General features: G+C 42.6%; 2 protein-coding genes and 1 long non-coding RNA gene across 5 annotated transcripts; 1 reads left to right on the top strand and 2 right to left on the bottom strand.

The window, feature by feature from the left end:
- Positions 1–3,129: 3,129 nt before the first annotated feature.
- On the bottom strand, positions 3,130–5,659 carry LOC120698744. Its single transcript, XR_005685003.1, has 2 exons — positions 3,958–5,659; positions 3,130–3,480 (listed from the first exon to the last, which is right to left on the bottom strand). It is a non-coding gene; the product is annotated as an uncharacterized LOC120698744 (long non-coding RNA).
- Positions 5,660–6,106: 447 nt separating this feature from the next.
- LOC120698724 (phosphatidylinositol 4-kinase gamma 4-like) lies at positions 6,107–9,234 on the top strand. 3 transcript variants are annotated; one of them, XM_039982444.1, is made up of 5 exons: positions 6,107–6,257; positions 6,400–6,506; positions 6,718–6,793; positions 6,887–8,433; positions 8,691–9,234. In XM_039982444.1, the coding sequence occupies exons 4-5, from the start codon at positions 7,135–7,137 to the stop codon at positions 9,063–9,065; spliced, it is 1,674 nt and encodes a 557-aa protein (XP_039838378.1). In that variant the 5' UTR covers positions 6,107–6,257; positions 6,400–6,506; positions 6,718–6,793; positions 6,887–7,134; the 3' UTR covers positions 9,066–9,234. The 3 variants fall into 3 exon arrangements, with proteins under 3 accessions (XP_039838378.1, XP_039838374.1, XP_039838386.1); XM_039982440.1 differs by having other exon boundaries at positions 6,162–6,506; XM_039982452.1 differs by having other exon boundaries at positions 6,162–6,506; positions 6,713–6,793.
- A 1,772-nt stretch (positions 9,235–11,006) lies between these two features.
- LOC120698716 (ribosomal RNA small subunit methyltransferase nep-1-like) lies at positions 11,007–14,192 on the bottom strand. The gene is made up of 7 exons (XM_039982430.1): positions 13,778–14,192; positions 12,880–12,972; positions 12,331–12,475; positions 12,131–12,241; positions 11,973–12,055; positions 11,821–11,878; positions 11,007–11,311 (listed from the first exon to the last, which is right to left on the bottom strand). The coding sequence occupies exons 1-7, from the start codon at positions 14,057–14,059 to the stop codon at positions 11,232–11,234; spliced, it is 852 nt and encodes a 283-aa protein (XP_039838364.1). The 5' UTR covers positions 14,060–14,192; the 3' UTR covers positions 11,007–11,231.
- Positions 14,193–15,321: the final 1,129 nt, after the last annotated feature.

Here is a 15,321-nt window from a genome sequence, read left to right as displayed (position 1 = left end):
ATTTCTTTATTCAGTACTTTGGTTCATATGCTCATGTTTGTGTGTATGATCCTTCTCATGAGTTATGATTGTCTTGTGAGATTCATATGCATAGGCTAGTTCTTGTTTCATGGTATTGTTTCATATTCCTTAATTGGGCGCTCTAGAACTAAGGCCCCGGCTAGAAAAGGGTGTCCTTGCGCAAGGCTAGAGTGGTGCTTGTTAGCGCAGGGGTGGTGCCTGGGTTGATAACCACATTTGAATGCAACTCTATCCCACGGTTTGTAGAGGTAGCTGACAGGTGGTGACAGTCCTGTTCGAGCACTAGTAATCCTCCACGTTCGTATAGACGGGTAGGAGGTACATAAAGTCGTCGGGTGTTCAGGCTCCTTCTGTTCATCTGGTTGCGGTCTTCCTAGTCCATGTTCGTAGGCTCTTCTATGTATATGAACGACTCAATCCAGCTTGCTCACGAGTAGGGTTGAAAACAGTCGGGATAAATCCCGTTCCGTTCCGTCCCGATTTCTATATTTTACCGGCTCGTTTTCTTATTTTCGGACAAATTCGGAATCGGTACGAAATACGGGATATCAAATTCGAAACCAGGACGGAAACGGTTTGACTCATATTTCGATCATTTGCATATTTCCCGTATTATATCGGGATATCCCGATTTAACAATTCGGTATATACCGCATTTGCGGCCCAAGTACAGTCAGCCCAGGTTACAATTGTTCCCCTCAACGGCCCAGCCCAAATCAACTAGGACAACTCCCCTTACCCAACCAGGCCACCACGCCACGGGTAGGCACGGGAGCAGCCCCTCCCCCTCGCCAGCCGCCTCTCTCAGTCTGTCCTCCCTCCTCCGTCGCCAGTAGCTTGTAGCATGTAGCCTGCTGTACCTTTTAATCAAGATTACTCTTCAATTTGTCTATGTATTTTTATGTACTCAATTTGAGTTTGTTGGATGATTGGACACGATTGTACGGGTCGGTGTTGTTTCCGTTTTACCTTTCCGTAGACCGTTCGCTTTTGACACTTATTCGTTCGAATTGGTTTGTTTTCGATATATCGTGAGTCCGTATTCGTATTCATGTTCGACTTGTTCATTTTCGATATTGCTTTCGTATTAAAATATAAAAGTGAAAACGGTAATGGGGTTATCCCGACCGATTTCGATCATTTTCAACCCTACTCATGAGAGTACGATAGATCATAGCTCAAATTACCCTTGATCTTGCTCTCACCTCTCCGATATCCTAAACAAATTATCTAGTCGTGCTTGTGTGTTTCACTACCCCCTTTATCATGAACATTATTCCCCTGTTCGAACCATTGCCACTAGTCCATAGTGGTTTCCCTAGCTTAATTAAATTTTTCACACCAATTTTTCACACCGCCGCCTTCCCTGCGGAAATATAAATGACACCACAGGTTACTCTTTGGTAAAATGGTACGGCGGTACTCCGTGCGCTTGCGGATTTATTTGTGCCTCATGAAATACCTGCCACCTCATTGACGTCTGCAGGCATCATCGCTGATTCCCAGTGGTGACGTTGATAGGCGTCAACATGGGATTCATCTGTCGCTATCCAGCTCGCCGGTGGTGAAGGTGTCTACGACGACGCAGCTTTGGGATGCAGTGGAGAGGGTGTTGCAGTTGACATGTATGTGGATTTGGCCACTCTTTGCAGTCTGGCTTTAGACGGCGAGCTCAAATCCAAGGCCAAGATGGTGTGGGGTGCGTCCCTGGCCGATGTTCTTGCTCGTTGTTTCCGTTCCCGTCTATGGCGGCGTCTTTTGCGGCTCACTTCAAAGCCTTGGTGCGATGGCGCTTGTCTTGGTTTGCGGCGGACGGCTACCATCATGGGTTTCTTCTAGTGACTTCTACGGCGGAGGAATCTGGCGACGGGAATGCAGATGTCTAGAAGGTTTTCTTTGCTTTTCTTCTTGTTTCTAGGGGTGCTTCTGTGTAGTTGAGTTGTATCCCATGTATCCTTGGTGTATGTGTGTTTGTTCATGTTTGAATGGTCTCCTTATATATCTTAACTAGGTAATTATATCCGTGTGTTGCTACGGACAAAGTTGGTATAAGTATCGGATACGTATTGGTGCTTGTGCGTTAATTTCTAGAGATCTATGTGACTGAGTTGTGGACGGAGAGAGTTGGTCTGACTCAGATACGTGATGGATTAAGACTCACCTGTCAATATTACGAGATGATCCAAATCAAAAGGACCAAACCAAAAAATTAGATAGAAACATTACTCGCTTTAGAAATAGGTATAGAGATAGAAATATAGATAGATATACTCCCTCCGTATTGCAAAAGAAGTCGTTTCGGATATCGATACCATCTCTAAAAATAACTTTTACCACTAACTTTTTACTATAAAAAGTTTACAAAATATAGTCACCATATACTTTTACGAAACTACATTTCAAAATGAATCTACTTATATCGCTTTTATATTTTAAAACTCAACCCAAAATAATTTATTTATAGTCAAAGTTTAAAATATTTGACGTAAGACAAAATCAAAATGACTTCTTTTACAATATGGGTGAAGTATAACACCCAATGTGTTGAATAAGTATTTAACGCCCGACCAGCTCTCAGATCCAAGCCCATCTAGTATCCATCCCGCAACTGGAAAATTAAGAGGTTCAAACCGGAAATAGGTCTGCGTGACCAGAAAATTTAGCCACAACCGAAAAACTAAAAAGTCCTAACTGGAAATCGGTTTACGTGACCGAAAAATTTAGCTAAGTCACGGTCAACTAAGTCAAAATTTAGCTAAGTCACGGTCAACTAAGTCACGGTCATCCATCCTGCAACTGGAAAGCCATTGTTCTAACTAGAAATCGATTCAATGTGATCGAGTACTAACCTTGGAGATTCAACGCTGGGGTAATTTTTCGGTTAAAGAAACGTTGGTTTCCTGTTCAAATAGCAATTTTCGGTTTCCAGAATACATTTTCCAATTTTGGGAATATTTTTCCGATTTTGGCTTTCTGGAGAGAGGTGTGGCGTGTTTTTCCGGTTGAAAGAATAATTTTCCGGTTTCGAGACTAGTTTTTCCGATTTCGGCCTATTCCTAGCACTGGACGGGGGAGAGAGGGAGCTGCCGTGCTAAATAGGGATGCAAGTGGGTGGTCAATGATGTTTTATGGGTCAATTAAATAATTACAATGACATGCCATTCTAGTTCATTTCTCCTCCTAAATTAATTACGCACAATGCCATCCTAGTTCATTTTATCAAAACTAGTAAAATGCACATGCGACACGCATGTGTTTGAAATAATCCTTAATGACACTTTATAAGAAATAATTTTATATTTATAGTAAATATGCACACACAACATTTACTAATTCTAAATTTTCTATTTATTGATAATACTTGGTCTAACGTTTAGATTAGCATAACAATAATAGACAATGTAGATGTTTCTGTGTTTCTACTCAGGCACTGGTTGCAGACCAGCAAGTCAAGTCGCCCTGTCAAAAAAAAGTTAGATTAGAGAATTGGAAAAGTTGAGTCCAAAGATATCATAATACAACAAAATTATACAATTCATATGCAAAACCATATAGGACAGCTCAGTCAAGTTTGCGATTCCAACATAATATCCAAATCTTCTAAATAGCAATTCTAGTGATTATCAAAATAATCTCCAAACCTTTTAATTATATTTTTCTAAAGGAACTTCCACTCCCTTAAACAAGAGACTAAGTGATATCACTGATCACAAGGTCCTAAATGGCAACTGGTGTAGCCTAGCAAGCGAGATCGTTACCGTGAGGACAATTACATCAAAACGCTGCTACAACATGTGAAACACTATTACATTCTCTAGGACTAAAAGGCACCGAAACTGATGTGAAGGATCGGTTCATCAAACTTTTAAGTTGGGTGTTAGCCCCAATTTCAGATTTCAATAGAAATCAAACAAGAAAGCAGAGACGATCCCTCACCTTGGTATGTGCTGCCTCCTCCTTCCCAAATCGAAAACTCGACTGCATCAATCCTAAAAACAAAAAAGCTTTGTTAGGTTATTAGGTTACCATAATATACCTTCTCGTTGAAAGTCATAACTTAAACTTCAGAAAAAGAAAATGGAATTGATCACTAACTTCTTCTCAACTTCGTTTGAATTGATGGAAGACAGATTGCTAAGAAGCAGATATCTGATGTTTGGAATGCCAGCTTGAGATTATATTGCCCCGAGATCAAGGCTGATATCCCATAACTATATGCATTTGATAGCAAATATACTACAATCATCTATACTATAACTCAGGTTAGTTGTATTGGCTGAGAAAGCAGTAACGCCAAAATGGTATGGATATTTGTTGTAATAGGTGTCCATCAACAGGCTCCTATATGCGAATCTCAAAAAAAAAAGACTGGCTCCTATATGTCTAACCACTATTATTTCACTAATCCTTAGGTTATACTGCTGAAAATCTGCAGGATTAAAATCTCATACAGAATCTGTAAAAAGTGAGTTTCCTACTGGATCTCTGTTCTGCAACTCTCTGTTACTGAATTTACTATATCCAACATTTGGTGCTGGATTTTGATAAAATATAATCTTAACCCCGGATCAATAACTGGAATACTTAGTTGCTAACAGCCATCAGCCTATCACAAGGACAATCAGCAATTGAAAAGCTTTCACTTCATTAGTCTAAACAAAAGGTCCACCACCAATCGGTCAAGTAATCTCCAATAAAGCCCAGAAAAAATAAAATACTGAATGATTAACTATTCGCATGGAAGAATTTTGACCAACAGAATGTATGCAGTGCCCGTAGGAGAACAACAAATGCCTGCTATGGAGCTCTTCTTACTCCGCAAAGGAATGTGTTCATCGCTTCAGAGGGATGCAGATAAGGTCATTATTGTGGGGACTCACCGTTGAGGAGCACAATGACTTCTTCTTCTTCTTCTTTTTTTTTTTGAAATACTACAATGACTTCAACACCACCGCTGCCAATCTATCTGACATGACCAGCGCATATGGACGATGGAGCCAAGAAAAATGAGAAGGGCTGATGGATGGCCCCCCTGGCATGGCGGCGCCGCGGGACACAGTGTGCAGCCAGCCCCACAGGCCTGCGCATCATCTAACATCTCACCAAAATCTCACACATTTGGTTCATTCCCCATCGAACCATCTAACATTATTGCAGCAAAAATCGCAAGAAAGCAGCCATTTTTTTGCCTTGAAAATCCTGATTCCTGACAACGGGGGCGGGGCAGCCGTGCTCAGTGCTCACCTTGGGGTGAAACTGGACGGCCCAGACCTTAGATGGCGCCGCCTCGAGCGTGGCGAGGCCCCGAGTCGACGTCGAAGACGTGGGCGAAGCTGTCGACCGACACTTCTGCAGCGCGAGCGCCCGTGGGGTGGGCGGCGAGGGAGACGACCCCGAGTGCGTGGCCCCTCGCGGGGGGGCGGCCCTGCAACGGGGAGGGGAGAGGCAGCACAAGATGGACAGGGAGTCGCGGCGGAGAAGGAAAGGACCGGGAGAGAAGGTGATGCGAGCTCGGCGGGTAGGCAAATAACTCGGGTGACGGCATCAATCTGGATCCAGCGCTGGAGGATTGGAAGAAAATCGCGTTGGGCACGGCGAGCAGAGATTTCGGACAGGTACAGGAGGCGGGTACAAGCACCACGCGGTGAAAAAAACAATGGTCCTCCCACTTCTTTTTTTATCTTTATAGTATAGATAAATCTTGAGTTCCAATAACTCAAAATAAATATAACTTATATTTTTAGTGCTAAATACTTATTCCTTCCGTTCTAAATTATAAATCATTCCAAAAATCTTGGAGAGTCAAATTTTTTAAAATTTGACCAAATTTATATGACAAGATAATAACATTTATGATATCAATTAAATATCATTAAATTTTTTGTTAGCTAGATTTTCATAGTACACCTATTTGATGTCATAAATTTTTATATTTCTCTCTATAATTTTGATCAAACTTTAAAATTATTTAACTCTTCAAATTTTTTAAAATGAATTATAATTTAGAACGGAAGGAGTATTCAGCACCCAGCGTGCTTAATAGTTCCCTCTGTATATGCATAAGGTAAAAAAGAAAAAAAATCAAAACCCACCGCCAAACCCCAGCCGGCGGCGGCATCCATATATTAACCGCAATCAAATGCCGCCGGGCCCCTTGGGTTCCGCCGCTCCGAAACGCCCCGCCGGCAAGCGGGCGATTCGATCGGGATCCACCGCCCCGCCTGTCGCGGTTGCCAGTAAGATCGATTCCTCCACCTCCGTGCGGCCATTCTTCGGGTCTTTATTTCCGAATCCGGTTCCCCTCTTGCGACGTAGTGTGCGGGCGATCCGTGCATTGGTTGGATCGGATTGGCGACGCCATTGGTGGGCGCTTCGCAGGTCCCGATCGGAAACCGAACCCGTGGCGTGGTAGGATCGGATCGGAGGCGGACGCCGGAGGGTCTGCCGCTTCTGGCCAATCTCGCGGCTATATCAACTAAACCCTGGTGACGAATCGCTCCAACGCGCCCTTCTTTTCGTCTATTTTTTTTCCAGTTTCGAGTTAATAATTTCACAAAGCTACAACTGTGTGTGTGTATAGTTCTAGTAATTGTATAGTTCCTAGAAAGTTAGGAGTTTTAGTAGGTGTTAACTAGGTGTAGCTTTGTGAAATCGACTCCTTTTGTTTTCTTATTTTGTACATGTACATTAGTTCAGATGCGCTGTGATATTATTGGAGCCGCAGCGGCAGCGAAAAGATTCACGGCGCCCTCATCCAGTCCCACCGGTTCCGGTAAGAATTCCTCATGTTCGCTGGGGTTTTTTTACATTGCTGATGCTTCTATGAACTCAATATCGTGCTAACCTTAATTGTGTTTGCGTGCAGGAACAATTGAATTAAACTCAATTGAGGGCGAGATGGGATTATAGGCGCGGGCATAGGCGTGTAGCGGTGATCCCCTAGGGTTTCCTTGCTGGCCGGAGGAAACTCTAGGGATCTTTCTCTTTTTTTCTCCATGGTTTACACTAGCACAAATAGTGTAAACAGCTCGGCTCTCGGTTCTACTGGTGTTCCACTCTTAGGGGTTTGTGCCTCCCCGGCGCGACACTGGTTGGGAATCAACAAAGAAGAAGATGTCGGCGGCCGGTGTCGCAACGCTCAGCCCCCTGAAGGACCAACTTGCTCTTGTGCCACCATGTCTGTTTGGGGCGCAGCCACTGGATTCGATTCTCATCTTCCTTGCTGTGCCCGGCAAGCCACTGCTGCCTATGCGTGTACTGGATTCGGAGTCTGTCGCCTCTGTCAAGCTCCGGATCCAGCGGTTCAAGGGCTTTGTCGTGACAAAGCAGAGGCTTGTGTTCGGCGGGCATGAGCTTACACGCAACAGCTCCCGTGTCAGGGATTATGGGCTTGCTGATGGCAATGTTGTTCACCTAGTTGTCCGGTTGGCTGATCTTCGTGCAATAACAATCGAGACTGCCAATGGGAAGAAGTTTAAGTTCCAGGTGGACAGTGGCCGCAATGTTGGGTACCTCAAGAACAAGATTGCTGCTGAGACCGGGGAGGAAATCGAGAGCCTAAAGGATCAAAGGCTTGTACTTGGTGATGAGGAGCTCGAGGATCACCAGTTGATCACTGATATTGCGAAGAAGGGTGATGTAGTGATTCACATGTTTATCCGTGAGCCAGCAAAGGTGCGAACAAAAACTATTGATAAAGAAACTGTGGTTACAGTTGTTACCCCTGAAGACAAAGGAAACATCCACATAGATGCTGCCTTGAACAATATAGAACTAGCTAATCGTGGAGGTGCTCCAGTTGAGCTTATTGCCGTTAATAGAAATGTGCAGTTTTCTCCTGCCATTACGGATATGATTGGCACAACAATTGCTGGTCTGGAAAATGGACACCTTCCTGTCATGTCAGCAGAAGGTTCAGGGGGAGTCTATTTTATGAAGGATCAGTCAGGTGAAAGCAATATTGCAGTGTTCAAGCCTATAGATGAGGAACCCATGGCAGAGAACAACCCCAGGGGCCTTCCTTTGTCAGTTGATGGTGAGGGGTTGAAAAGGGGCACACGAGTCGGGGAAGGCGCACTAAGAGAGGTAGCGGCATATCTTCTGGACCATCCAATTGATGGGTGCAGATCCCACGATGGTACAGGATTTTCTGGCGTACCTCCCACTGCATTGGTTTGTTCTTTTCAGATGGGGGAGCTTAAAATTGGATCATTGCAGATGTTTGTGGAGAATCAGGGAAGTTGTGAGGATATGGGCCCTCATGCTTTTTCTGTCAAGGAGGTTCAGAAAATTGCTGTGTTAGATATTAGGTTGGCGAATGCTGATCGTCATGCAGGGAATATACTAGTGTGCCAAGATGGAGATCACATGCAGTTGGTTCCAATTGATCATGGATACTGCCTCCCAGAGAAGGTATGTGTTTTTACTGTTTAGCTCACTTGAATTACCAAACCATACATATTTTTCAGCACAGCAAGCTATTGAACAATATCTTCATTTATTAATCTACTATTCACTAAATGTTTTGTTTGTGTAAGGTGTCAACCATATAGTCTGCATTTAATTATTTGTTATAACATTATTATGTTGTGCATTCTTCCTGATTATCGAGACAGTTCAAGAAATTGTTATTCTAATCAGTTCCTTTCATTACCTTTGTTCCTTTGTAGTTTGAAGATTGCACGTTTGAGTGGCTCTACTGGCGCCAAGCACGCGAACCCTTCAGTACGGAAACCCTAGCATACATCAAATCACTTGATGCCAGCAAAGACATTGCCCTGCTCAAGTTCCATGGGTGGGAGCTGTCGTCTCAGTGTGCCCGTGTTCTTCAAGTGAGCACCATGCTCCTGAAGAAGGGTGCAGAGAGGGGGCTTACACCTTACGACATTGGCAGCATCTTGTGCAGGGAAACGGTGAATAAAGAATCTGAAATTGAGGCCCTGATCGAAGAAGCAGAGGACTCTGTCCTTCCAGAGACCAGCGAGGAAACCTTCTTGGAGACAGTATCAGAGATCATGGACCGTCTTCTCGATAACATGCTGTAAAATTACCATGTGTATCCATTGATTGCATCGAGCTGTAGATTTTTAAGTTTAGAAGTCTATCTCAATAACGAGCTAGGACGTTCTAGCCTTTTACATTTTCCAACAATACTTTGTGAATATATATTCTGAAATAAAATCATCCAAAGTCTCAGCAGTATTTTACAAACCATCTGCAACTTTAGCTGTTCCAGTTTGTGTTTCGTTTCTCAGTTTGCAGTCGATTGTGGGATTATTTATAATTTAGCAACTTAATAGGTGAGAAGAACATAGAATTGTAGATTTCAGCAACTTAATTACGTTGGTCCCATTTATTTTTATTTTGTCAAAGCTGCTGGCTCGGTGAACATATTTATGTATGGCTACTTTGCTATTCCAAATACACATCATAAAAAAGTCATGTAAGAAATTAGAATTAATTATGAAGTAATTATTTTTCTCGCAGGAGTAGATGAAGGGGACTTCTTGTAAAGTTAGCTTGGTTTGTCTTTGCATATTGGATTCCTCGCAGTTGGGTTGTGAATTGCTCGTATTTGCTTCTTCTCTTGCATACAACGATGTGTTTCCCCGCCAAAAAAAAAGACCTTAAGAAAGCTCCTCACTGGAGACCAATGTGGTGTGTGTAAAGCTTTTTGTTTTGTAACAAATGTATAAGAAGATTTAGAGCCTGATTGGATGATACACCATTCTTATGTTTTTCACCAATGTTGCGGATTCAGTTTATTTTTCAAAAAATTGTGGGATTCAGCTGAAACCCCATGAGGAATTGTGCAAAGATGGGAGATAACTCAGTCAGAATATTTCAGAACTCCTGTATGATTCGATTTTGGGATAATTTTTTTCCAGTAAAAATTAGATACTCCTCCCCGTTTAGGAAGGGTGCTTCCTCATAAATACTCTTTGAATTTCAAGTCTTCAGAAGTCTATCATCGAGTCTTTGAGACAATAGTATCGTTGCTAGGGGCGTTTGTGCAAAAACACAAACATAGAGTTGAATAACAGACACGGTCAGAAAGGGGAAGATGAAGATAGGCTCAGCATGCTGACCGACAATGTTTTTACTGTCCGTCTTGTGAGAGTCGACTTTACTCCGTTGTTTTTGGCCCTCTACTCGGTGAAGCAATTGATACTGGAGCTCTTAAGGATCTAGACCTTGCCATTGTGGGAGAAAGAGCCGGCTGACTGCACTGGCGTCGTCAATGGCTTCTTCAGCGCCTATCTTAGTGTGATCAACTAGCTCACAAGGCTCTCTGACTCTCTAGGCCATGTTTGCTTTGCTGAATGGGACACTGTTGCAAGCGGCTTCGGCATCTCTCCCTCTCCAACTGCGACACAGGAATGCTCTCGGCATGGAAAATACACGCGATACGTGCACCGGGCTCGCATCTTGCAGTGTTCTCGCTGGAGCTTGTGCACCTGCTGCCTGGGAAGCTTGAGGTGCTACACCTTCCAAAGCTGGAACGGCTCTGCTGGGATGGCTGGATCTGTCGAATGGCGCATCATATGCGCAGCTGTTCCAGGGTTCAAGCTAAGCATGTTCTAAGAGGTAGCACGGCTCTACAGGACCTAACATTGAGCTTCCAAGGAGAGAGCCTTTGGTTGATGACAAGAGGGAAAACAACTCTGCACTGTGTTAAGCAGACTGAGGAAGTTATCACCTCATGACATATTCATCAAGTTTGATATGTTAAGGATGATGATTCTTCTTGAAGCAGTGCCATCCGATGGTACCGCAACCACGGTTCATGATGTGCCTGTGCATCCACCGATGGTACCGCAACCACGGTTCATGAGGAGAAACAAATGTGCTTAACATTTTGCGAAGCGAGTTTAAGTGTGTAACATTACCAGGCATAAGATCTGACAGAATGTGACCTTCCCCCAAGCCAACGTGTTGAACCAACCAAGTCCAATCACGTAGATAACAGTTTGCTTTTGCTAGAATGACCAAATAGCCTCAGTTTGAGGCCAAGAATATTACGCACCAGTGTTGACGTTTAAAATGCAACATAAGGAAACATTGAATTTGAAGCATTTAACGGTCATATGTTTAAAATGCTGGAGCTCAAGGTACGGATCAAAAAGGCAGAGGCAGTACATGTAAGATGGAGAAAAAAAGACGATACTACTAGCTACCGAGTACACAGATGTTTGTTTCAAAATTTCCGTTCATTGGATGTTCCACTTCTGCTCCAGGGCGCTGCATATCCGATTTAAACAGCAGGCAGCACTGAGAGGGTAGTTGCAAACTGCACCAGCAAGGAACAGTGGTCACTATGGTTATATTACAGCCTTTACAGCCAAGGCACCCAACAAAAAAAAGGGGGGGGGGCCTTAATCTTGAGATAAGAGACTAAGAGTTAGCAGTTTGTCCATGCGAATTAAGAAGTGTGTGGTTCTGAACATTTATTTGCCAGTTTCTTGTTCTACGAAAGAGAATATAGAACAAGCAAAAAAGGGCTCATGCTCAAAAGTCAGAAGCAGGATAATATTCATATTTAAAACAAGAGTCATAATTCCAAGTTGCTACCAAGTTAAGGTGCTGGTGAGTAGAGATTTTTCTAAGAAATCTTCCTGGAATTAGACAAATCATCTATACAGAAAAATTACAACTGAATGGAAACCTATGGCATAATCCTGAACATGTTCATGTGGTTAATTTAGAGCTAATTAACAAATATAGAATGTCACCATCACCACTGAGTTGATCTTGCTTCTTAGCATCGGATGGTTTTATTATTCTAAAATCACTACTTACTTTGGATGTAGTCATCTGTGTATTCCTTGTCGATCTTTCCATGGGCCATGGCACCAACCTGAAATAACATGCAGACAGCACAGGATTAGGCATGAAGATTAAACAGATCAAAAACTGTTCAGCTGAAGGACAGTATCGCAACTTTTACTCACCACAAACACTAAGGGTTCATCATCACTGGATTTAGCAACATAGTCAAACAAGTTGACTGACTTCTCAGCACTAAATGAAAGCCCTAGGTATTAAAAAACATCAATTAGCATATTTAACTTGTATCGAAACATGTTTTTACTGAAGAATATAAACTCACCAACTTTTCGTGCACCAACAGGCAGATAGCGGGTAACAGGATTTTTAACAACATTAAGGAGCTTCTCGCGTTTCCCAACTGCTGTAATGCTCAGCTTTTGCAACAATTGTGCTGCAATATCATTAGTTACATGCACATCAGCATGATAATCGAAAGAATACAAGCTCAAAAGGTACATAAGGTATGAGTAAGTAACGTACACATCAAACCACAAAAACGTTTAAATGTTCGTGGCATGCGGACATAAGGTTTGATTTCAAACAATACTCCCTTTTCAGTCCTCACATAAACAGCTTGTAGCCTTCCAGCTTTAGTTAAAGGGCTGTCAAATATCGCAAGTAGAGCCTGCAAAATATTTTGGAAGCAAATTCAATATATTTAAGAGGAATTATTGTTGGGCAGGTCCAATAAACTATATAATCTAATTTTCACCAGATCACCCATGTTTTGTTTTTGGTGGAACAACATACAAAGCAGCTCTCTGGAGTAACCTCACTCAGACAAATCTATCAGATACTAAGAGGTCCAAACTGTGGCAAGTCCCCCAAATGAACAAAACAGATAATATAGGATGTTGGAATGATCAAATGGAAAACAAAAATAGATAAGCAAATAAGTAATGAAGTACTTCATGATTTCATACAGAGGAGTTGTCTAATTTACATTTACTTTGAAGCAAGGACTTGATGATCAAATATAAAGGGAACAGCTTTAATCAATAGCCAGTAGTTCTAAGAAATTTACATTACCTGATGAATGATATCAGGCCTATAGTCAGCAGGATTGCGATTCTGCTTCCTCAAATAATTAGCGTGATCATCTGAGTTCAGGATTTGCATAGTCTGCGCGGGATGGTAAACAAAATTGTCAAGATTACTACCCATGTATGACAATTGTTTTATGCTCAAATTTTGGTCCAAATGAAACAAAAGCTGTAGATCTGTACATGATCAGGAAAGTTTGAATAAGCTTTTTACGTAAATGAAACTATAAACAATCAATCGCACCAAATCTAACTCTGCACTCAAGTGAATGGTAAAGTTTAATTAGCATTGCTATAATGGTATTCTATAAGATTGCCAAGAAATGATCTTTTTATGGAAGAAAGAATTGGATTAGCCATAGCAAAAAGCTGACAATGACAAGCCTACTATGGTACAAGCCCTGAGAACACAAGAAAATAATTGGCCCTGTGCAAAATCATGATAAAAAACACCTACATCGAGAGTCATGAAAACAGCACCTCAAATTTGGTTCCATCGAGTTCAACTACAAAAATCACAAGACAGTAAACAGTCTTCATAGAAGCCATACACTTGATCCACTAACATTCTGTCATCCTTGATTTTATTCATGCAGTTCTACGCAATTGCGAAGGTGTCAAATCTAGTGCTTTTTTCTCACAAAAAACCGCACATCCAAGTTTCATAATAAGGTGAAAAAATTACTCAGCGTTTGCCCCTTTCCCTACTAACAGAAGTACTAGAACTGCCTGAACAAACCAATTACTCGAACAAATCCCCCCCTAATCTCAGCACAGGACCGAACCCAAACAGTACATAAATCATCCAAAGAAGCCAGCACGAATTGGTCGTGGAATAGCACAAGAAAGCAGAGCAATTTCTTGCTGCAGCCTAATTACCGCACCTTGCCGACTTTGCCGACCTCGAGGCAGGCCCTCTCGAGCACGAAGATGGCGCCGGGCCGCCGCTTCCCGTCCACCGGCCTGGGCACGACCGGGAGCCCCTCCACCGTCGCGTGCTCCTCCTCCTGCCCCTCCGCCGCCCCATCCTCCCCCTCCTTTTCCTCGCCGCTCTCCGGCGGCGGCAGCTCCTCCGCCTCTTCGGCGGGCGGGGCGGCGTCCGAGGCCGCCGCCTCGTCGAGCCTGCGCTTCTTCTTGCGCCCCTTCACCGCGTACGGCCGCCCCATCTCTCTTTAGCTCTCTCCTCCTCGCCCGCCGCGCTCGAGGCTCGAGGCGTGTCCCTCGCCGGCGGCAGGGGTTTGTGCTATAGGCTAGGGTTTGCGTTGCGGCTTCTTGAGTTTTAGAGCAAACACAATGTATATAGACTAAGTAGTCCATATGGACAATTTTTATGTAAGTAGTCTATAGTTATTGTTGTTGTAACAATATGTATTGATGTGTCATAATAGAATCTGGAGTGAGAGAGAAGGGGATGAAAGAGAGAGTAATATTTGTTTATTTTTTATGAGTAGTTCATAGCATTATGTGTACCTTTTGCTATGGACTGCTATATAGACCATTATATGGACTACTTCTATAATGTTTCAATTAGTCTGTAGTAAATATTTTAATGCTATGAACTATCTTATGATAAATATTGTGGTTGCTCTTAGTGGGGAGAGAACGGGAATGGACGCGTTGGGCTCTTTGGGAGTTGGTAGGTTCATCCCGGTGCGGTGAACACAAATTGATGGTTCATTAATCCTAGAAAATAAGAAATGTGATCAAATTTCTCTATTTTAATTAACTTTATAAAAGAAAACACTAATATTTTAATGTAATATATTTGAAAAAATGGGTCAAAGTTAGAGTAGTAAACAATTTGATTTAAGATATTGAACTATATTTTGAAACAGAACGAAGGGAGTAGAAATAAATATATCATTTTGTTTAACAACAATTGGCAGGTAGGTAATTTCTTTGAATTGCCCATCTTCACGGCTAAGAAAAAAGCAGGGGGAGGGAGGGGGGGGGGAGCTGTGAGAGTTGAACAAAAAAAAAAGGTGGCTCAAAGAAAAAGCTTCTATGAGTTTTGGATCCTTTAGTTGGCATTTAGCTTTTTGAGTGGCAAAAGCCATAACTAAAAGTCAAACCAAACAGACCCTTAAATGTTGCATCTTCTTCTATCTTGTATTGTCGCTATTGTTCTTTCAAATTCAAATTAATTATCACAATGTAATAGATCCACCATCATCCAAATGCCTCGCATCAAGGGCATGTCCACCACCTGAGCGGGGAATAGGAGGGAGATTGGGGTGTGTAGGAGGGTAGCGAGCACTCAAAATGCAGTGGATAACACAGCGGTATCTCTACGGTATAACATGCACTAGTGGGACTTGGGCCGTGCTATTATTGAATAGACTACGGTTCGTATCGTACTGTGTATAGAAACTCATCAAGATGGACGGTATGACATGGTCATTTTGGGTCGTGCTTGGACCAGCATGGC

The sequence above is a fragment of the Panicum virgatum genome, chromosome 1K (assembly GCF_016808335.1).
Source record: "Panicum virgatum strain AP13 chromosome 1K, P.virgatum_v5, whole genome shotgun sequence".
Taxonomy (NCBI): domain Eukaryota; kingdom Viridiplantae; phylum Streptophyta; class Magnoliopsida; order Poales; family Poaceae; genus Panicum; species Panicum virgatum.
This window is presented reverse-complemented; position numbering and strand designations above follow the sequence as displayed.

What these genes read in the sequence shown, in the direction of transcription:
- LOC120698724 (XM_039982444.1), top strand. Translation starts at nt 7,135, where the DNA reads ATGTCGGCGGCCGGTGTCGCAACGCTCAGCCCCCTGAAGGACCAACTT. An exon ending in GATACTGCCTCCCAGAGAAG is followed by an intron (nt 8,434 to 8,690) that starts GTATGTGTTTTT and finishes GTTCCTTTGTAG; the next exon opens with TTTGAAGATTGCACGTTTGA.
- LOC120698716 (XM_039982430.1), bottom strand. Translation starts at nt 14,059, where the DNA reads ATGGGGCGGCCGTACGCGGTGAAGGGGCGCAAGAAGAAGCGCAGGCTC. An exon ending in GGCCTGATATCATTCATCAG is followed by an intron (nt 12,476 to 12,879) that starts GTAATGTAAATT and finishes AATATTTTGCAG; the next exon opens with GCTCTACTTGCGATATTTGA. An exon ending in ACGTTTTTGTGGTTTGATGT is followed by an intron (nt 12,242 to 12,330) that starts GTACGTTACTTA and finishes ATGATATTGCAG; the next exon opens with CACAATTGTTGCAAAAGCTG.